Genomic DNA, 26,093 nt, shown 5'->3' with positions numbered 1-26,093 from the left:
ACATTGTACCTATTGTTGAATACTGTTTTAACACACTTCAAGCATTTTCTTCATCAAAGCACATACACGTTAACCGTTAAAAAAATAGAACAATTCTAGTGAAAAATATTTATTACACACATTGAGCATGGTTCTCTGCATATCTAAGGCACTTTTCATAATCATTAAATTGAAAATTGGACGAAAGAAATATCAATTAGAGAACCAGAATACGAGATAAAATAGTATTAAAACATATCAACATTTAGTCTTTCTTTTCTATAGTCATTGTTACGCTTATTGCAGCTGTTTTTCAAACAAGTAATATTTTCAGCCAGTTGTAACTTGAGAATACCATGAGAGGATTGGCAACAAGATTGATTAAAATAAGCCAGTTGTAACTTGAGAATACCATGAGAAGATGATTGGCAACAAGATTGGTTAAAATAAGCCAGTTTTAACTTGAGAATATCATGAGGGGATTGGCAACAAGATTGGTTAAAATAAGCCAGTTGTAACTTGAGAATACCATGAGAGGATGATTGGCAACCAGGATTGGTTAGAATAAGCATGTGAACTAAGTAACTTACTAAGTTAGATGTTTCTTTACATTATTCTTTACATTTGGGCGAACGATAGACACATCAATGATTTATGCAAAACTGATTCCATTGGTCCATCATTTACTAAATTGATTTTGTGTATTTCAATTTCATTTGAGATTTAGGCTAACAACTGCAATTCTCTTTTCCTTATTGGAGAGTAACTCTTCATTTATACAACACTAAATTGTCTAGCTCCAGGTATAATCAATTCCAAATTTTGTTAAAGTACATTCACTAATTCCTCATGAGCAGTTTCTTTTTAAATATTTACTTCGTCTCATTCTCCTATTGGACTCTGAATTTCAACATCTCGAATGGCGTGAACATTCTCCTCTTATACAACATTGAATTGAAATAAACTTCACCAGTTCTCGTTGAGTATTTCCAATTGGACCCCAGCCCTCTGCTGTACAACTACTACCCCCCCCCCCTGAACTCCTTTAATTCATACAACAATTTATTAACCCTCTAGACACAGGATTACTTCATACCTTTTAGTTATTTTCTTCGTCAATCTGGTCTAGTAGAGTTAAAGTTAATGACACATGGATGAAGGATAATGCGCTTTGGCAATAACTCACTTGGTCCGTTGGTGCTCTTATTATGTTTGCTTGCCTCAATTAACAAATGTAATATACATGTATACTAGGGCTGTGTTCTTGAAACAAAAGGATCATAGGGACTGCATCACTCACCTGTATCTTCTGTTATCTGAACTTGGCAAGAATTTAAAACAAATTTAAAAAGTTTTTGCTAACTTGAAACTATGGCGGTAATCCCGAACCTCTTGTTCACACAAATAATTAAAATAGAAACATTGTTAATGACATCGACAGATATATGTGAACGATATAAGGTTAAACCGCCAACGATAATCGGAAGTGAGAAATTATCGCAAAGATGTCAGCAAATCAGAAAACAAGTCATCCATATCACATTTAGAATCAAGCAAACAAATAAGAATAAGAACACCTGTTCAGGACCTTATGAGCAATACTCAGAATGGGTTTATTACCGTTGGCCTATTGGAATATGAGAAAAAAAATACCGCAAACGTTCTACAACATTTAGTCGAGCACATAAGAACACAGGTTTAAATGCCCAAAACAGCTTGATTGAACCTGAGCAGCAGAAAATGGCTCAAGCAAGAGTACAATAACGTAGTTGATCTTAAATCAGCCTGAAAATAACAACTGACCTTGAAAGGAAAATGTGCACCAACGTGTGATAACATTTACTTATAAAACCTGTAGAAGAACTGATTTCCTCTAATGAACCCTCTTTTCTGTATTGCCCTTTTGTTGATCCACAATACTGGAGCCACTTTATCCATCGATACTCAATGCCAAATTAGGTCAAAGTAACTTCATCAATACTTGGGAAGTAGTCTTTTAAATACTACACTTGTTTCAATTTTTGAACTATGTCACTCTGTCCCCAGAGGTCACAGTTTATTAAAAGACTGACAATATGTTACCTATGGGGATGGAATCACTGACAAATCTTACCTACCTAAACCTGTCTCACATCACTGTCCTTATCGGGCAAAACCTTTCATCTCTACAACTAATTGGCCAATAGAAGCACCCTACCAAATAAGGTCACAATCCCTTCATTGATACTTTTAAATGAGTAGTCTTTTAAAGATCAACTTCTAATTCCACTTTTAGGCCCAACCATAGGTAGGCTACATCTGTCACTTATACAACGTTTAATTCATTTGAACCAGGGTGGATCATCATGGCAAATATATAGTCAAAATGTCCTCAGGTTTTCTTGATAAGTAGTTTTTAAAGGAAAATTTAGTCAGATAAAGGATGCCATGCTATTGAATATGGTCACGCAATAATTTCGTCTGCCCAGGAAAGATAAAAAATAGTGTAGTGTGCCGATGCATATCAGGCTTGTAACATTTTCCAAACATCAGAGAATGGTGTATTATGCAGTATGATTGGTATCTTTCCAGAATTTGCATGAATAATATCAGGTAATTTTATGTATCAAAAACAATTCAAATGGAATAAGTTTCAATTCAATAAATGTTTTACTAATTGAATATACAATCCTATTCGTTAGAATTAAAAGCTTGATTGTCTTTGACAAAAATGAACTAAATCAAACCTTATAGAAAGGTTTATACAATATAATACTGCATGGATATCACAGAAAACACCAAATCTTTCATGAATTGTAACTCACTTCTACGACTATGGTTCAAAATCATTTTGTTTGTGAAATAAAACTGGTAGACGAAAGTCTTAAGTTAATGAGGATTAATTAACTCATTCACCCCTGAAATTTCATAATGAACTATAACCATATCGGAATTAACAAAGGCACTATCCTCAGAAGTTCGTGTAAACATATCTGTACTTTTGGTGGCCATAAACTAGTTAGTTAAGATTATCATTACTACTGTGAAATCACTAAAAAAATGGGGGGGGGGGGGGGGGGGGGNTTTGTTGCTTTTGAGGGTAATATTCATCCAAGAACGAAGTACCTATAATCACAAGTTTGATATAAAGCAATTCTCCATTTGAATGGGTACTCAAAATCCACTAATTCATTTACTGTACCCAGGAAATGTGTTGTCTGGAAACCACAAAATTTGGGCCCCACAAAAACATTTGATTTTACAGTAATATAACATTAACTACCTAGTTACAGTACTAGAATTGTTTTTGCGAGGTCATTTCTAAGCCAATTTTGATGAAATTTAAACCACAACACTCAGAAAATACAATTAGTTTATCTTGATAAATTTACACTTATTTACATCGTTATATTTGCAAATGGCAATGAGATGAATAGATGTAAACCTCAAAACTGTTGTGATCCATGTTAACCATTATTAGCAAATTGGTAAAATAAATATAAACATTTTGTTTTAAGTAATTTCCATTAGTAAACCAGAAAATGATAAAAAGTTATTAAATATTTAGGTGGGGTTTTTTTTGGATCAAAATTGGTAAAAGAAATATGGCAAACAACTATAAATATAAAGTTATTTTAGCTAACTCTATTTTTGTTCACTTACTTGAATCCCATAATCTAAGCGATTTAATGATTAATTATTAGATACTAACATATTGCACAGAGAAACTTCAGTTTTAACACAACCCGTTTCCCATTTTCGTATCTTTACATTCCAATTTCTTCTCACTCACTGCAGCATTCTCTTCTCCTTCAATTGCTTCAGTTTCATCTTCACACTTTTTTAATGTTTTAACACTGTTATTGTCTTTAGAAGGATGCTTAATTTCATCTTCTTCCTCCTCTTCATTTTCTACTTTATTTCCTTCATCTTCCTCCTCTTCAGCATCTTCCTCCTCTTCGGCATCTTCCTCCTCTTCAGCATCTTCTTCCTCTTCAGTGTCTTCCTCCTCCTCATCTTCTTCTTCCTCCTGCATTGTTGCCACTTCGTTAGCGAGTTCTTTCATCTCCTCTACACTGTTACCTACCATGATATACTCCAAGCCCTGTGGAAGATATTCCATTGTTTATGGTTATAAATATCACATATATATTCTAAAGAAAGTATAAGTTTATAATGTGCAGGCGGTCACCCATATATTTTCCTTCATATTCCGTAGCTGTAACACTATCCCCCCCCCCCTCTGATAAGTTTTAACCCGAGACCTGGCCTGGGGAATCCCACAGGTCCTCCCTGTGCATCAAGGCACCTGCCCTAACCACTGGGAACTGGACATGGCCTTACATGGTCACAGAGTCACTACGTATACACTGCCATCAAATGTTACGTGCGGGTGGTCACTCATCCAACTACTGACCACATTGACGTTGCTGAACTAGTGAGCTGCTCCCTGAGTTATACAACTTACATTTCACTTAATATCACGTTGCTTAATGTCACATTTCAGTTATTATCATGTTTTCTTGATGTACCGTTTTTCCTGCTATATAACCTATGTAATTCATTTCTTTTATTATCACTTGTTTTGATATCATTTTCGCTTTATATCACTTTATTTTGGCCACTGTCACAAAAAATAATTGGTAAATTTTATGTAAGAATCAATTATTTATGCCCCCGGAATCTGGTGTCACACCTGGACCTGTTATGTAAACAACATCACGACGTAACAGCATCTTTTTCACACATGGCTGATTGTACCACATCACTGTCAAAGCTATAGCTTGCCAGTACAAGGCAGTATTTCCCTCATATTCCTTATTAGCTGTTATAAGTTTAACCGATGTTTGATAATCTTATACACTTGTAACTAATGATCTTAATAAATATGTTGTTACAAAGCATTAATTAATTGCGATTATGACAGTGACAATAATGAATTTGAAGGTTTAAATTTCTAGTATCAAAAGCTTTTAACCCCATCAATCGTTAAATCTTGTTAGACTTCAACATCAGCATCTATTTCTTTGGCCCATTTTCATGTATTCATTCTAAATGCTCACATTCTGTGCTCTGAACCCAAATGATTAAAGCCCCATACAGGGTTCTTCCATTATCATGCTTAATTAATTATTCTGATAAATACCAACCTTCCAGTGATCCGGCTTTTCTAAAATACAGGTATCCCTCAAATCAAACTTCGTTAGTTTTGACAAAGCCAAGATCGTATCATCGTCCACACCCATGACAAGATTGCCTTTCATTGATAGGTTTGTCAGAGATTCAAGTTCTAGAACAAATGCTGGAATGTCTTGGAACTGGTTGTGATCTAGATTAAGATAAGCTAAACCTGACAGCCTTTCCAGTTTCTTGGGTAACTGATCAAACTTATTTTCGGCTAAACTTAACCACATCAAATTAGAAAGACGATCAAATCCTTCAGGAATTTCTGAAATAAAATTTTCTCTCACACTTAATTTCTTGAGCTGTTTTAACCTACAGATATTTTCCGATAGATTTGTGAGCTGACATTCTACAAGCCAAAGTTGAGTCAGTGAACACAAGTTCCCTATTTCTTCACCAAGAAATCCGAGGGGGTTGTGAGACAGGTTGAGGTAGGTAAGATTTGTCAGCGATTTTATTCCCGTGGGTAACATTGTCAGTCTGTTATTATTCAGCACCAACTCCTCCAGAAGTAGTAGCTTCGTCACCTCGGATGGAGGCATCAGGATTTCATTGTCATTCAGCATCAGTTTCCGCAGGTTGGACAGCTTCTGTATGTTACTCGACACAACTTTGATATTCCTGTGGCTGAGGTTTAGAACCTCTCTATTATTTTTTTCAGCTTTCTGGATAATTTCTTCAATTTGCAACAAATCCATAATCCTGTAAGGAGGAAAAGAAAGACATGTTAGAAGTTAAGCTAAATGTGAAACAGCAAAAGAATAATAAGATGGGGAAATAGGGTGTCAGGTCATTTCGCACTAAAAATGATTTTCTAGTCCCGTATATATGGCTTTATTTAAGTTTTTCTAAGTCTCCCTTAGTCTTTCTTTACATAAGACTTGTTAGATTTGTAAAGTGGTCGTACAATGTAGCTAAATACTTGCATTCAATTCTTCCGCTGGTGAAACATGACAAATGTATATATATTTTTTAACTATTTAAAACATTTCAACAAATATTTATAACTTAAAATAAGTATTTGTATTAGGGCAAACAGTCTTCGGTGAACTGGATTTAAGGCAAAACGACCCGAATCTCGGAAATACAATGTTTCCAGCCATGCAGTATAACACTGGGACTCGCACAATATAGTTTAATGCAATATCCAGTAGCTGGATAGATGCCTGCTCATAGATTACAATTGGTGACACCATCGAGACCCTGGAGCTCCTACAATGACATGTAGGGTAAGGCCAGTTCTAGGTGGCTAGGGAAGTGGTTCTTATCTTATTTTTACAGAGGCTCCATCATTTCTGATGATTGTGCCTTCTGTACCTGCCTTCATAAAGGCAAGCGCATGAGGGCTTCAAGGGTATGTGTGCCTAAAAGTCATCAAGTGTTGCGCATTGTGCTGCTGCTATGGGAAGGAGATTCCATTGTGTGATTGTGTGTGGGAAGAATGAATATGTGTAGGTGTCTTTTGTAGCAGATATAAGCCTGAATTTCCTCTGGCCCTGACACCAGACTTAAGACATTTTGACAGATAGATGTCCCACACCAGACACCTATCTGTCAAAATGTCTAAGTCTGTTGTCAGGGCCAGAGGAAACTCGGGCTAAGCAAATATCTGTTTGTATGCGTAAGTGTGTGCATGTCTGGTTCGAGGGTCTACATTTAGAGATGTGGTACACAGGGAAGACCCAAAGGCAAAGTCTCCAGACAAAACGTCTCAAAGATAGTGTAGCAGCCACTGACATGAGTAAGAGAGGAAACAGACTTATTGACCAGCTAGTTATCTAGATATGCAGTACAGCCTTGTGACAAGCTCAATAATGTTTATTTCATATTAGTTCTCACATAGAACCTCACATATATATACTGTGTAAAAGATATGTGCATTGGTTTAAGGCTGCCTAATACAAGCGCCAGCTGTAGGGAATTTTCATTTAGCTCAGCGGTAGACCATCGGGCTGGAGAGCCAAGGGTTGCGAGCCACAGCGACGGAACTATTTTCATTACTATTCCGGGGGAGCCTTGTCCTACTACAAACTGGTGCCGTTTACCCTCCCGTTCAAGGTACATGTAGGAGCTAGAACCCTTGGAGTAGGAGGAATGGTCATAGAACCTGGGTTGGATTTTGAAGAATAGGAGAATAGTGTAAAAGATGTGCATTGATAAGGTTGCCTTACAAGCGTCAGCTGTAGGAAAGTTTTCTTTAGCTCAGCGGTAGACCATCGGGGCTAGTGAGTCAAGGGTTGTGGGTTCGAGCCACAGCGACGGCACTATCTTTATCACTATTCCTCGTCCTACTACAACTGTAGCGGTCTGCCCGCGCATATTTCCAATCCTGTTACACATATATGTGACAAGCTAAAATACTACCATCGAAATACGTAATTTCCATTAGCATAAACTTCAATCACATGGACACACTCTCAAACTTTGGCTATCATATTTTGATTCATGTCACGAGGAAGAAACTGGTTGTAAATCTCGTTACCTTTATGATTTCGCCGTAAGTCATGACGGCGCCTGAATGTGAACTCGACGTATTATGAACATCAGTCGAACATTAAGGGTTCTTCGGTGTAGACAATCTTATTTAAAGTAGAAAGTGAGAGTCACAACTACGATGAGAACTGAATTCCTCTTGAATGTTCTCTAGACTTATCATAGGCAATTATACTTTTTGTTCATTCGGAACCAAATTTTCCTTACCTCCCAAACAGAAGAGTTCCCAAAGATGCTGCAATGGATGTTGTTCATTATTTACTTCTATTTCAATATTGTATAGCTGTTTATTTCGTCAATTGTAAGCGACAAATACACGATGAACCAGGTAACTATGCAAGACACCAGTGCCTTTACATTAAAATATCGCAAGGGTTCAATATATACCTACAAACCCAAGAAATTTAATCTGTTAGATGGCCGGTGATCACCTGTCACGTAATAGACTTGCACAAGTCCATTGTTTTGTTGTCAGTCGAGTCGGAGACTTAAGGGGCCGGGGGTGATTCTGATCAGTGCGTGTATGTTGAAGTGCATTACATAGTCTTATCTATCATGCATTTACTAAAATAATTATTTGCAAAACAACTTTAACTTTTTGACTCTTTTGAAAAAAGTAGTTTTAATATATTATTAACTCATTCACCCCTGAACACACCATCTGAACTCTTCCAATTCAAAGTTTGGAATAGTTCGTTATAGACCTTAAGGGGTGAATGAGTTATATTGTAACAGGAAAAATATTTTGCATCACACCTGCGAATTGCAAACCTTCGTCTCCTATTAGTTGAATAAGTTAGCTGCTGCTGCTGCTGCTCTACAGATTGAGCTTAGAATTAAAAAGGGAAATAAAATGCACTCTAGCGCAAGTTAGAAACCCAACCATAATCATTTATCATAATAAAAACCTGCCACATATATAATAAAATGCTATGATAATGTAGCATAACTGGACTGCATGGCACATTGACCAGGCTACATAACATTTATATATTGTAGCTTGATTGGTTATTTAATATTACGTCTATCAACACCTTATATTAATAATAATAATAATGTTTATTTCAGGAAATAGATCATAGACATCACATGTAACATGACAGTTGACATACATATTACATGTTACACTTTAAGGTTTGAATAACTGAGTCTAGCTGCTGCTTTCTTCCATAACTGAACTGATGGAAGGTACATGGATATGTTTTTCGTGTGTCTGCAGAGTTGAAGACTTCATTGAAACACAGTGAGGAATACTAGCCTTGTCTACCTGCAAAAAAAAAAAAACCCCACCAATTATGGGTGTTTTGACAGATGAGCCTAAATATGGTTGAAAGATGGAGAATATTTGTACTGAAACTACATGGATAAAAATATGATCACTGGCGACTAGATCATGCAATCGCATGGTTGGAGTGTCGATCTGTCTAGAATTTGATTCACAGTACTAGTCTGGCCATTGCATTTAGAAGATAATTACATGATTTATACAATAATAATCTTCTGTGAGGCCTCCATACACATACACACATGCACACACATATGGAAACAAACTGTTACACATGTAGCAGAACTCGACTCACACACAGGGTAGATCGTGAGCTTCCAGGTACAAAATATAGCTCAATTGGTAGAGTGCTAGCAATCTTTTAAAATTCAGAGGGTCCTGGGATGGAATCCTGTCTAGATCTGGCCGTTGCATTTCTTTTTCCTGTTACAAAATTTGCAAGCTTGCCAACCCTTGTTTCAAGCACTGGCTGATACTTATTAGCAAGGGGATATCTGAATCTGAGTTATAAATAGTGTTGTCTTCTGAGCGAAGACTTAGAAAAAGGAGGGATACTGGGATGTAGAGGAACTGGACTGGGTTGATCGTCAATCGTCCAGTTAGCTCAGTTGGTAAAGTGTCTGTCTAGAGTTTGGAGGCTCCCGGGTTCGAATCCCTGTCTTGCCGTTGCATTTCTCTTTCTCCTGTTACACACAAATGGTTCACAATGTTGAGGTGTACTCATTTCCGATCCATCACACAAAGAAAACATGTTCACCCTGTTAAGCTTACGGTGTATTGCAATTGGACACTATCAAAACACAATGAAATTGATTCATGGTTTAATTCTATTCAAATTCTCAACCAGCTGTACATACATTCGTTTTTATTTTATAATCAATTGTCTTTCATTTTCCTTAGATTATAGTAAAATAGAATATGGTGGAATATTACACAAGAAAGATACAACAGTATCGAGTCAAGACAAGGACCTTGTAGCTGTAATTCAGGTAAGTGTTCATTGAAAATATAAAAAAATAAATAGAATAAAATGATAAATCTGTCAGATCTACCGCATATTTTTTTTATATATTAATGTAAAAGGTAGGAGAACCCTTGGCGGGGAGTCAAAGAACCTGGGTTTATGAAAAAAAGGGTGAATAGTGTAAAAGATGTGCATTGATTAGGTTGCCTTACACTATATTAGTGTCAGCTGTAGGGAATTTCCCTTAGCTCGACAGCGATAGAGCATCCGACTGGAGAGCCAAGGGCCGTGGGTTCAAGACCCAGCGACGGCAGGCACTATCTTTATCACTATTCCTCGTCATTAAATTGTTATACTGCAAGAGATAAGAGGGGGGAAATACTGCTTTACCGGCAAGCTAGCTTTTCTAGCGATGTGGTATAACTCTGGGATGCGCTCAATAGTTTTTATACCATGGAGCAAGGTCAGGGGCTCAGGGGCTCCCACCCACCCACCCACCCGGGGATTAGGGGGATGTGACTTATAGAAGGAAGGAGGAATACTGTGTAGTAGCCCGGGGATATGAGGGGGAAACTTTTCAAATGATGTGGCATAACTCTGGGACTCGCTCAAGTGTCTGTACTCACTCACTGTTAAGCAATGTTGAACATGATCAGTGCATTTAGTAATTGAATTCAATGATATTATCATAGAGTCTGTTTATTGTTTGATACAGTATGTTAAATATTGTGGTGACATTAGTTTCATTGTATATACTATTAGTAAGTTTATATCTAATTGTTGCAAAAACCTAAAAATATAATTGTGCAATCAAAATATAATTGTGCAATCTTTTTTTTGAATTTCTAGTATTCTTACAGCTTTGTAAAGGAGAGGTTTCCGTGGTCAGTCCCAGACTTTCTCAACCAGACCAAGACATCTGATGTTGAGAAACTAGTAAGTATACAATGGTGGTACTCTGTTTGTTAATTGGTGCACTTTGCTTTATATACGTATCGCTGAAAATGGGTTATACATTTCATGGCCTATTAACATGAAATGAAATGTTATTTAAGTTTTGACCATATTGACAAAATTAAAAAAAAAAGGGTCATGCACACAGGCAAAATTAAGCTTTATGCAAATATATAGGCATTCTATTTACGAAGAGGAAAATACAGGTCAGTGATGGAAACATTTGGCAATTTGTGTATTCCTTGTGGAATTTGTCTGCTGTGTAACACAGAACTTTCCTGATCTCTTTGCCTGATCTCCCACCCTCCCTGTATTTCTCATTTGGCATTTTGTTTGCAAAATAAATTTTGATCCACAAATGCATATTTTTCAGGGGGGGAGGGGGAGGAGGAGAAGAGGTGTTTATATATATTACAACTGCATTGGCTCTGTCCATTTTTCTATCCGTCTGGTTTTTCGAACTATAACCTATATACCTATACAGCTTCCTTCATCAGACTTCAAAGAATGTCTCTACTCACAGGATGAGAATGAAACCTTTGGAATGAAGTATCAAAAAGCCAGAGTAATTAACCTGCTGTACAATAATAGATTGTTGATTGCATGTTTACAGGTTATTTTCACCTCTAGGAGGCCATGACATGAATTTGGGTTCAAAGATGGAAGATCAATTGATAGTGACTCTTCACACAAAACAAATACCAAAACATTTTTTAAGTGACATATATCTTTCCATTCTTGGCTGTGAAACTTTACAGGATGACCAATTAATTTCAGGGTCAAAGGTCAGGGTTTTATTAACCTTCTTGGATAGTGTAACCATGCCAGTCAATCTATTCTGCTATATATTCAACAGCATTACCGAACAGAGAGTTGGACTACATGTATATTCATTTAGTCAACTATTTGGAGGCTTGTATTTTGCCTTTACTGTGTCACGATATACAAATGTATTGCAATTGCATCCTAATATATTGTCATCGGAAAAGAGTGCTTAATTTAGAAAGGAATTGTCAGAATGTAACCCGGTATCAAACTGAATCATATATCAAAAGGTTTTCATTGAATAAACCATTGAATACAAACTTCTAACTGATCATTATACCCACCATTAGTGATGGTGTACATGTTTTATTGTCTTTTTTGGAAAAGATTTCAATGTGTTGGTTACAATGTGTAGTAATTTCCAAGTAAAAACACCTAAAAGATAAGTGAAAATAAGCTCTTGAAAAATATTGAGATGCGTACATTAATATTTCATTTCTGTATTGAGATGTGTTAATTATGATATGCCTGCGATATTTTAGTTTTCCAATATAATTTGTGCCAGCCCTATTAACTCTTGGTCATATATATTAGTCTCATCTTTTTGAAGATTTTTATCATTACACTGTTGGACTGTTGTGATGAACTGTTTCATATTTTGCACAGGAGCTGGTGTACTCCATTGATGAAGAAAATCCTGTTTACAAGGAAGACTTAATGCAGCAGGGACACGATGGTGTGTCACCACTCCACGTCATCCTGTTTGGATTTCTATACAAGTTCACATTGTACTGGGAGACTCAGAAGGAAGCCTTCGCCCACCAATTTACAGTGTCCATGTTTCCTAGAGAAGTTCTCAACATGTACTCACACATATACTCCGATCCCCAGTCACATACACAAGGAACACCCCCATCAGTATCCTGTGAAAGTAATCCACAACCCATGACTAGCCAGTCAGATGTCTTGTTACAAAGAGAGGAAGGCAGCCATGAGTATTTTCATAAGGATGCTAGCCATTGGTTAAAGGATTCCGATCAATCATCTTGTAAGAGGGAGCCTAGTGACGGTGTCAGCTCTGACAAGAAACATCAATCAAAACCTGATTTCACAGTGATGAGCTTCAACACGTGGAACATGAACTCTTTATCAGGGAAAGAGAAACATTATGTGAAAAGAATTCAGTATCTTGGAGAGGTTTGTTTAAAATTTCAATACAACCTGTCCTTTAACCAAATGTCCTTAAATTACATGAACATGAACTCTTTATCAGGGAAAGAGAAACATTATGTGAAAAGAATTCAGTATCTTGGAGAAGTTTGTTTAAAATTTCAATACAACCTGTCCTTTAACCAAATGTCCTTAAATTACCTTAGCTGTCAATAGGACGTTAAACAAAATTAAACCAAAGCAAACCTTTAACCAATTCAAACACCACACGAACCAAGACATTTTAGAGGAAGAGGGTTATTTTTTTTTTTCAAAAAAGAAATCGTATTTGAATATGTTCCGTTTAACTCTTCTTTTAGTGATAGGCAAAATGCTGAATAAGTTCGAACTCTTCTTTAGTGGAGATACAATTATGAGCACTGGTACTCGCTACCTTAAAGCTAATAAAGGTTAATGCTACTGCGGGGTTCTCTGATATGTTGAATTTATATCTTTACAAATTTTAAAATAGTTGAGTTTTTATAAAAAAAACCACTATATATATAAAACTAAAATAAATAATCTGATCTTGATAAGGATTAGTTATGATAAATTGATAATGTTTATCAAATTATGATTTATCAAGCATTATTGGTGAATGTGTTTGTGTTTCCACTGGTTTGATATTATTATTATTATTATTAGATATCATTATCAAAATTTTTAATAACTTTTGTTTCATACTACCTGTACTACATTTCTATAATCTGAGGTGGTGGCAAGAAGTAAACCAGATATTATAGGCTTCCAGGAAGTGCGTTACGAATACTCTAAAGGGGGACAACTCGGGCCCAGTCAAGTTCAGCACCTGGTGGACATGTTGGAGGGCTATCAGGCATGTGTTTTATTAATTACAGCTTATGAGCCCCTTTTGGGATAATTGGGCAACTAAAAATTTACACTTTCTACCATCTTTTTGATACCTAAAATTTTACTACATTGTTGCAAGAGTTATAAAAAAAGGATTAAAGATTACCTGTTCTATTATTTCAAAATAGATTACAACTATACTTTGGATATATATATCTTTATAATGGCACATATGTAACTTTTATCAAAGGTATTTTGTTCATTTGAGGTTGAATTATTACTTAGAATTGGACTTTAAGAAGTGGAAAATGATGTTTTCGTACCTTTCAAAGATATTTTTAGTAAGGAAAGCAATCACGTGTGTAAATATAACATACATTGTACGTTAATGAACTTAAGTGAGAAAAAAAATTGTTTACGTAAAAATAAATCTATTTTATTTTTAGAAGTTAACCTACTGTATTAGCTTCTGTTTCTTAAATGTGTGTTTATAATGAAAGAAATTAATGACATGAAACAAGAATACTAAAAGAACATGTTTGAAAAAGAAAAATTAACCACTGAAATATCACCCTTCAAATTAAAGCTGACATTTTGTCCTCGTATATTTTTATACACTTGTGATTATGAAAGTTTTCTCCGTCATATCCTCAACCTTAAGTATGAAAACAGATATAATCTGAACATTCAAACAACTTAAAACTTGTGTCTGGTGTATTTTCCAGTTCGTATTTCAACCTGGCCAACTACAGCCGAACAGTCTGTATGAGGGTCGCACCGAGGAGGGCGTGGCAATCTTTTCTAGGTTCCCGATCATGTCTGTCAACCACTTACTCCTCTTCAGGTCTGTATACAAATCTTTAATTACAGAATTTGGTTTAAAGTGACTGGTCTGAAGCATAAAATTGGTCAAAGTAGCATATTGGCATTCTTTTTTCAAGTTTTTTGTTTGTTTCAATACTACAATAAGGCATCCCATACCAATAGGAAATAACATCCATTTAAGGGGTTTATCATGGTATTTTTTAGGTCTGTTTAAGAACCTTTTCTAAATTGAAAAGTGTTTAATTTTCCCCTGTTTTCCTCTTTGAAATTCGCTCTATGAAAATCTATAACAAAAAAACCCATAAATGGATGAAATCCTTACAGCTCACTGAGATCTTGAAATGTAGCATATTAAGGAAGGATGGAATATGATCTTGTTGTCATGAAGATAGACTTAGATAAAAGTTAAACAGTCTAATTTCTTGAATTCAAATCTGATGATGAACATTGTAAATCCAAAAAAGGTTCTTATGTTGAGATTTCTTTTCTTAATTTTATCCCAGGGTATTTCCCCCGAAACTCCTCGATAAACCTTATTTGATTGTGACATCAGGGCTTCACGACAAACTGGAGGAGATAAAAAAAAATCCCAGCAATATTTTTTGGTGAGATATCCTGGTCAATTACCAGTCTGGGCCTATGACCAGTAAAACAAAGGCTCATATTGGGTGACAATTATAAGCCAATCCCTATACACAAGGAGGCACGGTAGTCTAGTGGTAGGACGCCGGGCTTGTGACCGAAGGGTTGCAGGTTCGAGTTGCGGCACTGTGTTGTATCTTTGAGCAAGATACTTTACTCCGCTTGTTCCAGTCTACTCATGACAGCTGTGAATGAGTACGTGGTTGGGCAGTGCTAGAATTGTTGAATGCTAGCTGTGAGTGTTGAAATGGCAGCACCAGCAGTATGCTCCCCAGGGAGTTGAGAAATATATTGGCTGGTTGCAAAGGCCCTATAACCAGGGATAATAATTTGTGAACTGCTTTTAGAAGACCTACAAACTGGGCTTATCACCGGTAAAATACGAGATGTGATAATGATTTATGTGTATAACACTTACGGATCTGAAGCAGCTGTATTTGTTTTATACAGAAACAGAAGCAATAGTGCTGACACTCACCAGAGGGTTTGTCTCCATGCTGTCATCTCTCATCCAACAGGAACACAGGTATGTAGGCAGGATAAGGTATTAAAACTAGAAATAATGCAAAAACTTGTAATGTTAAAACCCTTTCGTTATCAATACCATGAAGCTCTCAATAGCTAAGTTACATCAATTGGGTAATTTAAATTAACTTCTATAATTCCCTTCCATTCTATGAGATATCCTAGCTATATGAAGTCTGGACACTGTATATGTTGATTGCTATGAGCAAGCATGCTCTTAGTCAATCTCAAATCTATTCTGATCTTATACCCTAAAATCTCGATAGTAAGGCTGATTTCATAATAGGCTGGCTTTGATAGTATAAGCCTGTGGTATTCCTTCAGTCAAAAGTAAGCTGGCTTGCAAAATCAAAAACAGGCCAGCCTTGAAATTCACTTCTCTCCAAGAAAACCAAGATGGCAGGCAGGCCTTGCAAATCTGCATAGTATTACCAATTTCATTGTTGTTTTTATTTCAGATCAACATTTTAAATACTCACCTGTCCCTAAGCCATGAAGCCAGGGAGAAAGCAGTTCTTGCAATATGGAAATACGTTAAACAACTCCAGGGACCAGTAATTTTCATGGGAGATTTGAATGCAGAACCTGAAGAACAAGCTTTAAAGTACTTAAATACATTTTACGTTTTTACTTCAAAAATATTGTTGAAGATTCTCAGAGAACCTGCCCAAATGTATTCAGTAAGCTTGTACAGTGTGGCTACCTTAGGAGACCTTAATCAGTGTTAGCACTGTGTAGGTCATAAGAGGGGTCCTTTTTCTAATTAAAATGAATGGAGGTCCTAAATTGCATAGTTCAAAGAGAGTTATAACAAAGTGAGGTCCATTTGAAGTTCTTCGCTTGAAAACTCTGACATCAAATATTAATCACCCAAAGAAATGATATTTGTATAATTAAATTACAAGTATTCAGTGACATCCTGTCTTAAACTTAGCTAGATATGTCTAGTTACCAGGTATGATTAACTCCATGGAAATAAAAGGACTTGTTAGCTCACCTGGTCCAAAGGACCAAGGAGAGCTGATAGCATACTGTGGAGTCTGTCGTCCGTCGTCCCTTGTCCATCCGTCAACAATTTTTTCAAAAGTCATCTTCTTCATAACTGCTGATCTATACCATTGCTTGGCATAAAGATCCAGTTTGACGATACAGGCCCTCTGGGCCTCTTGTTTAAATAAGTTTTAATATCTATAATCTGTATCAAGAGTGAGGTATCATGTTCAGAAAACAAAAAAATCGCTAATTTGCTACAGATGTTGAAATGACACACACTGTATTTATGCTACATTGTATCTGGTTTTGGTATTAAAACTGATTTAAAAGCGTTTCCAGAATCTAAACATGTAATATACATACCGTAAAAACCCATGTAATTTGCGCACCTTTGTAATTTGCGCCGGTACTTTTTGAGGCTGAAAATCTGGAAAAAAGCTTCTACTTGAATATTTTGCGCACCCAAAAAATCTGAAAAAAAAACGATGTTCATGCTCCGAAAATGGATCTCTAAATTTTTTTTTTTTTAAATATATTTCTTATAATTTTTTTTCATTGATGTAAAATGATATTAAAAACCAAGAAGAAACTACGTATTATTAATAATTTTGAAGAAAATCTATCATAAACAGCTGCTTTGCTTTCTGATATGACAAATGCATTTTTATGCCCCGACCGTTTTATGAAATATTAAGTATCAATCAGCCGAGCCTTTTTTCACTGCAAATATGCTTATTTTTACGCAGTCAGAGTTTACAAAGCTGAAGATAGGATGCGTGATAATATATATTCTTACCAACCTCCATCTCCCCGACACCTTTTAGGTCCTATTTCAACTTGGTGTTGAGGCACATCAATAGCTAACGACATAATTTCTTTATGCAAAAGGTCAAACATGAAAATGCCTCAAATCAATCCTGGTATTTCAGAGTTCAAGGTCAAGGCCAAGGTCACTGTTACTATTTAAAGAAATTTGTCAACCACTTAATAAGTGTCATCATATACTGTACAAACTTTATCTCTTTATCATTTGTCAAATGATGACAGTAATTTGCATCAGAGTGGGGGGCATTCATGCTTTACATTTGTTTAACTGATGTTACTCTTTCTTTGAAGCTGTTTATATTCATTATTAATATAAAATACAATAATATAACACCAGTGAGAGAAAAAAAATATCATAATATAATACTAATATTGTGTTAGTCAAAATGTTTGTATATTATAAGAAATTTATAAATATTCCACTGAAAAATATACTTTTTTATTTACAGATTTTTACGAGGAGAGGTTTCCCTTGAAAATCAACAAACAACAGGCTTTGTAGATGTTTGGTCCGAAACCCATGGCCAGGACACCCCTGGTCTCACCTATAACACACTGAAACAGGACCTGTCTAAGAGAGTAAGTTTTCATCCTCACTTAAACCTTGTTATATACTGCCATTGGCTGTCATTTAAACCTTGTTATACTGCCATTGGCAAGGTAGCTTCCTTCATCACTGACCCCTTGTTTTAATGCCACTCGCGAGTAAGCTTCTGTCATCACTAAAACCTAGTTATACTGCCACTAGCAAGTAAGCTTCTGTAATCACTAAAACCTTGTTATTCTGCCACTGGCGAGTAAGCTTCTGTCATTTAAACCTTGTTATACTGCCACTGGGGAGTAAGCTTCTGTAATCACTGAAACCTTGTTATACTACCACTGGCGAGTAAGCTTCTGTCATCACTAAAACCTAGTTATACTGCCACTAGCGAGTAAGCTTCTGTCATCACTAAAACCTTGTTATTCTGCCACTGGCGAGTAAGCTTCTGTCATCACTAAAACCTTGTTATTCTGCCACTAGCAAGTAAGCTTCTGTCATCACTAAAACCTTGTTATACTGCCACTAGCAAGTAAGCTTCTGTAATCACAAACCTTTTTATACTGCCATTGGCGAGTAAGCTTCTGTAATTACTGAAACCTTGTTATACTGCCACTGGCGAGTAAGCTTCTGTCATTTAAACATTGTTATACTGCAACTGGCGAGTAAGCTTCTGTAATCACTAAAACCTTGTTATACTGCCACTAGCAAGTAAGCTCCTGTCATCACTGAAACCTTTTTATACTGCCACTGGCGAGTAGGCTCCTATCATCACAAAAACTGTGTTATTCTGCCACTAGCAAGTAAGCTTCTGTCATCACTAAAACCTTGTTATACTGCAATTGGCAAGTAGAGCTTCTGTCATCATTGAAACCTTGTTATACTGCCACTAGCAAGTAAGCTTCTGTAATCACAAACCTTTTTATACTGCCATTGGCGAGTAAGCTTCTGTAATTACTGAAACCTTGTTATACTGCCACTGGCGAGTAAGCTTCTGTCATTTAAACATTGTTATACTGCAACTGGCGAGTAAGCTTCTGTAATCACTGAAACCTTGTTATACTGCCACTGGCTACTAGTAAGCTTCTGTAATCATTAAAACTGTGTTATCCTGTCACTAGCGAGTAAGCTTCTGTCATCACTAAAACCTTGTTATACTGCCACTAGCAAGTAAGCTCCTGTCATCACTGAAACCTTTTTATACTGCCACTGGCGAGTATGCTCCTATCATCACAAAAACTGTGTTATTCTGCCACTGGGGAGTAAGCTTCAATCATCACTGAAACCTTGTTATACTGCCACTGGCGAGTGAGCTTCTGTTATCACTAAAACTTTCTTATACTGTCACTGGCGAGTAAGCTTCTGTCATTTAAACCTTATTATACTGCTTCTGGCTAGTAAGCTTCATTCATCACTGAAACCTTGTTATACTGCCATTGGCAAGTAAAGGATATGTCATCATTAAAACGTTTTTATACTGCCACTGGCTAGTAAGCTTCCTTCATTACTGAAACCTTGTTAAACTGCCATTGGCAAGTAAAGATTCTGTCATCACTAAAACCTTGTTATACTGCCACTGGCCAGTAAACTAAGAACTGTCATCACCTGAACCCTGTTATACTGCCACTGGTGAGTAAGCTTCCACCATCACTAAACCCCTGTTATACTGCCATTGGCAGGCGACCATATTGGATTTTGACATTGAAGGTTTGTTATCCTACTTCTCAGGAAGCACTGGAGACATCTCCCCGTTTTGACTTTTTGAATAATGCTCCTGTAAGAAGATGATGAAGGTAGCATGGGACACTAAGTAGAGATCTCAAGTCACATGTTTTCATGGTTTGTCGTTGATAAAAAGTTCATGCCGGTCCCTCTGTAACACAAATCTTAATAAGGTTTTCTCATCGGTATCGATTATTCAAAGGTATATGGGATGTACTTGAATGCAAATAGTTTTTGCCTTTTTGTTCTTGTTTTATTTACATGCATTTGATATTTGTTTGTCATATTTGCAACATTTTATCAGTAATTCTAATTCATTGGTGACGTAACACTGTATTTGATTAGTCAATGAAAATAATTTTCCCCAGTATACTGTCCACAAATTTCTCATATGCAAGTTGTTAATGCGTCTAACATTCTGCTACCACGAGCCCTCCACCACTGAGTTGCGGGTTCGAGGCCTATGTGGGAACGTATGCGTAGTTGCCAAGTACTGGCCGTAGGTCGATGGTTTTTCTCCGGGAACTCCGGCTTCCCTCCACCACCTAAACCTGGCGCGTCCTCAAATGACCATAACTGTTAAGGTCATTGGAGTGTATTGATAAACGGAAACAGGAAGTACATTCCTAATTGAAAAGCCAATGTAGGGAGACAGTATCACAATTTCCGCAAATTCTAATGTTTAATTTTAAACTGATGAATATGGTATGTTTATTAATGACAGAACAATGTGTTCTCTCAATATTAAAGTATTTCAAAGCAATCCAGGCATTAATTCAGGTTTTTTTATCAATGAGTCACATGTGTCCATTTTTCTGTACTTCAGGAAACCGGCTACCTATTTCACTACTGTGAAGTTTTTCAAGAACGATAACACTTACCTGCAATTACTATGTGTATATGGTTTTATTATAAAATGTCAATTTTTATATCGCATTTGGAGAATTAATTTACACAATTTCAGCATTTATTAAATTGATATACATTATTGCAATACTAATATATGTCAGTATCATTTTTATTGACATTATTTTGTAAAAATATTCTTTTTTTTTTTTTTCAAAATTCACTCTTTTTTACATAAATTTCCATTTAAAATCCTTAAAATTCTGACAACCTATATTTTTTTGGGGGCAGAAAATTTTCTTTACTTTAAAGCAATATAACTACAAAATTTGAAGAAATTCTACTGAGAAATCGTGACACAATCCTATTACCTTAATATGACATAAAACACGAACAAAGATATGCATCTGAAGCCCGGATTGCAGTTGTTAATGACGTCAATAACCAGGACACATCATGATATATATATATATAGCATCACTACAAAAGTCAATGTCATTCAGCCTCACTTTGAATGTTCCTGACGTCGTGTCCAATCCACAGCAGTGAGACCCAGATGTTGCAGAGAACGAACACAAATCATCATAAAACTTTTGTTTCTTCCGATGGTTTTAGCTGATATCAATTAGAATGGAGATAATGCTTCTGTGTTTTGAGATTTATGGCGGTGATTATACTGACGCTAATATCAGATTTACTTGCCCTGGAACTATTTAATACCCACTAATGTTAGGTCCATATAAAGCGTTCGCTGCCAACCTACTGTCAATCAGTTATTGTCGTCAGACACAAAAATTACGTAAAGACTTTATACAAATACTTTCCACATTTTCACTTTTCTGTAGATTGATTATATCTTTATGAAGAAGTCCAAACACATGCAGATTGTTGAAGTTACAACACCAGACGACGAACGGAGAGGGTGAGTGTAATGATAACCCCGGCCCTGGACAACGAAGATAAAAAGGGGTTCCAAATGAGTGACGTTTAGCTATCTTGTTGACTAAGAATTCAAAGACCATATCAGGACAGATAACTCCTTCAATTTCAGATTCGGATACAGTGATGATGTGTTGTCTTTTAATATGATATATATATATATATATATATGCAAGACTACACACTTGTGTTTTTCTAACGAATCAGAAAATATTCACGAGTGCGCGGAGCGCACGAGTGAATATATATCCGTCCGCGCAATAAATGAGTGCTTTCTGATTAGAAAAGCACAAGTGTGTCGTCTTGCTTTTATCACATACCTTCCGTATTAGGGATATGTGCAATACAGAACGTTGTATTTCATGGTCTGAAAATTGCTTGTATTACTATAACAAGATTCAACAGGTATGTAATAAATATATATACCTTCCTTAATTTGAAATCACTTCAACCTTTTCTACGTTAATCACGATAGCTATAGGCAACCTAAGTTTCATATGTGATGATATCGATTTTCCGATGATGCACATGAACATCCCATTCTTGATAGTGGCATCCCTGTCTCCCCGAATAACTGTTGTGAATTTGTAAAAATGTAGACTTTCATATCAAATTGCATTGTTTGAAGCTGGTTAATGCAATAAGATGGGGCCATGTTACGAACTGAAATTCTCAATATTTTGTTAAAACAATTCGTTAATAATAATTTAAGCGAAGCTCGATTTATCGTGTTTGTCTTGCCGCGACGAAGTAGCGGAAGCGAGACTAATTGAAAAAAAAGGTGTTCCTTTTCAGGCGACGGCGGCGTCATCAACATTAAGTTTTTGCGTTTAACCTAGTTTAAAGTATAAGTGCTAGACCAACCAAACTTGGACCATAGATGCATCTTAGGTACTACATCTCAACTCATGCATCAAATGCTGGATGAGGCCTACCTTTCATTTTAAGTAATTAGTTTCTCTGATATGTGCATTGATGGTCAAAGCGGGGCACAGGCCAGATGTATCAATCCGAATGACTTGTTCTTTAAGCCAGTTGCAACGAATATCATCTTTATGGGTTCAGATAAGACAGACTCAGCAGTACATTTATCAATTACATATCTGCGTTTTCCATTCTACTACACTTATAAATACCTACATTGTTGTTACCTTGCAGGCACAAAGCTGCTTCTGACCATCTACCTGTGTTTGCCAAGTTTACACTTAGCACGCCCGAAACGTGACATTGGTTCTTCATAGAGGTCAGACACGTGTAGCAATCCCAACACGTGATATTAGTTCTCTATACAAGTCAGACACGTGATGTGGTTCTACATACAAATCAGACAAGTGATAGAACCTTTACCATAACAACCATTATCAAACCTGAATACAAGTTTTTGGTTCTTAATTCTTATTGACGTTGTACATTAAATAAAGCTATTAGTTGATGACATGTTTAAAATTTACCACAGCATACATGTATATTGAGCATGTCTCAAATATGTACTGGTTTTGCAAATTGCTTTCAATTCGGCATTCCACTCTAAGGAGTAAAGTAATACGGGGAATGACTCTGTGAAGAGTATCATGATGTTCCGTTGTTCTGTTAAGAAGTATCATCCCCATTCCGGTTTTACACTATGTCATATTTAATACATATGATGTTTTATCCTAAAACTTTGTTCAGAATCTTTTTATTAGTTGTTATATTTCATTACAAATAATTTAAAATTTGTTACTGTATGTACAAATATTTTACACATTGTTATATATATTCTATGATTCTTAAATAAAATTTAATCAGAAAAACTGTTTTTAATGTGATCTTTATAAACAAATTGTTTTCATTTGGTATCTTTGGGAAACAGTAAAATGAAATAAGAATAATGAAAATCAATTGGTATTGAAAAATCAGATGTCGGTGGAATAGACTTTGGTGATAGGTCAGTAAATCACGTGCCAAATTCCTTTTTACGATATTTAAGTCAACCACTCATATATATAACAGGATGTATTAGTTTATATCCTATGCCGGTTTTATTTATTTTTAGCCCACTGTTATCAGAAGGTTTGCAGTTCTTATTGCCCTTTTCCCTCGTCCGTTCTTAACCCTTCATTTTATCGTTTTTTTCTTCTTCTCGAAATGACTACACGGGTCTTTCGCTGATTGCTTTTAAAAGTTCTCGTTAGTTATGGAGGTTTCAGACTAATCGGAAGATCCAGATTATATAGCGCCCAGGCAGCAATCGTGGATTTTGAAAAGATTCGATATTGCAATTTATTGCAAGTACTTTAGGGATCTTTCTCAAATTTCATATGTACTTTTTTAAGTTCTCCCTGGACCCTTTTTATCTTGCCTGTAACCGCCAGACAGCCATCTTGAATTCCAGCAGTAAACGTTTGTTATCGTTATTTTTCGGTACTTGACGGATCTTTTTTCATAATTCATCTGTACGGGACTACTGATCAGTATTTGGATTTTGACAGTTGAAGTTTATTATTTCTTTTTCTTAAGAAGTACTGTACATAACTTTCTCAAACTTCTATTGTAAGTTTTCTTGGATTGTTGTGCATGTTTCATTTTGAAAGTGATCGGAAGAACACGATGGCATCCAGGCAGCCATCATGCATTTTGACAATCGGGTTGGTTGTCGCGATTTCTGTAAACGTATACTGGATGGAGCTTTCTCGAATATTTGACTCTCTCAGGGGCGTAGCTGGGTTGTAAATATTATATAGACACTTGAATAGTTGGGTGGTAAATGCGCGTTTGTTTAGTTTAACGACAACAGGTTAAGAGTTTAAATAAAATCGATTGATAGATATACAAATAAATAATACGAAATTTGATGTCCATTTCTAAAAATGAATGAGTGTTAATTACTTAAATTTGAGGGTTTCAGCAAGATTTGTAATCAGTTACAATTAGTTCCCAATTACATTAGTGTTTAAAATAACTTTGTATTAGACTATCAACACAATTGTTATCCAAAAATCTATAAACTAAATTTACCTTTTTGATAAGAGGATGGTTATTTTAAAAAGAAAATACCGAAATGTCATACGAAGAAAAAACATCTTTCCCTATTAGATCATGATGGAAACCTTTAAACTTGCCAATAGTCTTCATTAATCTGCGTCTTTGAATACCATGTGTTGTAAGTTTGTCCGTCAGCAGTCGACGAATATGCCATCATGACGAAGTCAAGACGTTATGCTATTTGCAGCAAGCTCTTGAATACCGACCGAATGACCTGCAACATACGGAGGGACACTGTTTGTTCCTATTGGAATGCCTGTAGTCTGCTCACTGATGGGAAGTCTTGCCACCGAACTTAACTTAGATATTGTCAATCAAGAAACTAAAACATACTCGCAATTCCATCTTCTGTATATTTATTTTAGCCTTGGTTGTGCTTTTCGCAAACATATGCTCCAAAATAATTCACAACCATACAACCATATATTTAAATCGATGTTCTTCCTTCTTTTCGAAAAGAAAGCTTTCACCACAAGAGAACGATGCCGTCCTTGTGTTTAGTATGACAAATAGAAGTGTAAAAGGTCGAAAAGTCGGAACGTTTGATCCCGCGATGAAACGTTATTTGTAAGGATTCTTGTAAAATTTCGAAAACCAAAACAAAGGAGGTGGGCCCGTATCCTCATCATGGGTATCCGGGGAAATTGTTATACAGAAGCATGATTGGCTAGTATTTTGTCTTTCTGAAAATTGGAAGATGTACACGAAAGGTTTCCTTGGTAACCACGCATGCTCAGTTATACTTTTGCAATGTAATTGTGTTTGCACGCCAAAATTAAAATATTAGATATTGTAATATTTGTCGACACAGACAAGTACATGCCTATCATTCAGATTGTTCGGTGTGGTTTGCATTTCCTACAGACTTAGAGTTTTGCCGTTCTTTTGGATTCCAGGTGGCGAATTTCGTGTTGGCCTTAGGGTTGTGTGTAGCAACTATAATGGCTATAAAGTTAAATAATTTAGTTAAAGACGAACTTGAAAAATCTTGATTACTTCATAAACTAAGTATTACAACTGTTGTTGTAGGATTACCTTTGTCTAATGTAAGCTTGTTAAGATGTTTTTCGAGTAAGTAAAAAACAAACTTTAACGAGATTTCGTGTATTTTGTACTAGACTTATACAAACATCCTTGATTAGTATAATCCGTTATTTCAGTTAAACACATTTTCAGTTTTTGCAATTTTTGCAATTTACATTTTCTGACTAAAAAAAGTGACAAAGGTATGTATAGGTACATGTACGTGCCTACTCGAACTTAAGGTAGCTACGCTACTGGACTGGCAGCAAAGGACTCTTTATATGTCAGGTAATTGGTCAGATTACAACCGTACTTTGAAAAGACAAAGTCAAACACAGAGGTACATAACGTTTTGCTCGAATATTACCACCAGATGGACCGATGGTTGACAGAAGGCAATCCAACCTGTAGAAAAGATCAATTTACTTAGGTCAAATGGAAACTTTACTACATGGTTTTTGCCGTAATAACTCTGGGATCTTTGGTATATATTCTTGTTGGAAAAGTGGGAAATGTAATATTATTGTGGCCCGTGCATTTGTGCGTCCATGATTAATGAGAACCCGTAA

At 36.0% G+C, this 26,093-nt stretch overlaps 2 protein-coding genes across 3 annotated transcripts; one reads left to right on the top strand and one right to left on the bottom strand.

Annotated features, from left to right (window-relative positions):
* Nucleotides 1-3,048: 3,048 nt before the first annotated feature.
* LOC110455437 (leucine-rich repeat protein soc-2 homolog) lies at nt 3,049-7,773 on the bottom strand. Its single transcript, XM_021505575.1, has 3 exons — nt 7,625-7,773; nt 5,109-5,844; nt 3,049-4,063 (listed from the first exon to the last, which is right to left on the bottom strand). The coding sequence occupies exons 2-3, from the start codon at nt 5,838-5,840 to the stop codon at nt 3,695-3,697; spliced, it is 1,101 nt and encodes a 366-aa protein (XP_021361250.1). The 5' UTR covers nt 5,841-5,844; nt 7,625-7,773; the 3' UTR covers nt 3,049-3,694.
* A 78-nt stretch (nt 7,774-7,851) lies between these two features.
* LOC110455435 lies at nt 7,852-23,213 on the top strand. Of its 2 annotated transcripts, XM_021505573.1 has the most exons (12): nt 7,852-7,963; nt 9,821-9,909; nt 10,734-10,820; nt 12,270-12,740; nt 12,861-12,920; nt 13,525-13,647; nt 14,348-14,466; nt 15,540-15,615; nt 16,073-16,218; nt 17,882-18,011; nt 21,384-21,460; nt 22,636-23,213. In XM_021505573.1, the coding sequence occupies exons 1-12, from the start codon at nt 7,876-7,878 to the stop codon at nt 22,700-22,702; spliced, it is 1,533 nt and encodes a 510-aa protein (XP_021361248.1). In that variant the 5' UTR covers nt 7,852-7,875; the 3' UTR covers nt 22,703-23,213. The 2 variants fall into 2 exon arrangements, with proteins under 2 accessions (XP_021361248.1, XP_021361247.1); XM_021505572.1 differs by lacking the exon at nt 12,861-12,920 and having other exon boundaries at nt 12,270-12,800; nt 22,636-23,212.
* The last annotated feature ends 2,880 nt before the right edge of the window (nt 23,214-26,093 follow it).

Source organism: Mizuhopecten yessoensis, unplaced genomic scaffold (genome assembly GCF_002113885.1).
Source record: "Mizuhopecten yessoensis strain PY_sf001 unplaced genomic scaffold, ASM211388v2 scaffold8213, whole genome shotgun sequence".
NCBI classification, from domain to species: domain Eukaryota; kingdom Metazoa; phylum Mollusca; class Bivalvia; order Pectinida; family Pectinidae; genus Mizuhopecten; species Mizuhopecten yessoensis.
This window is presented reverse-complemented; position numbering and strand designations above follow the sequence as displayed.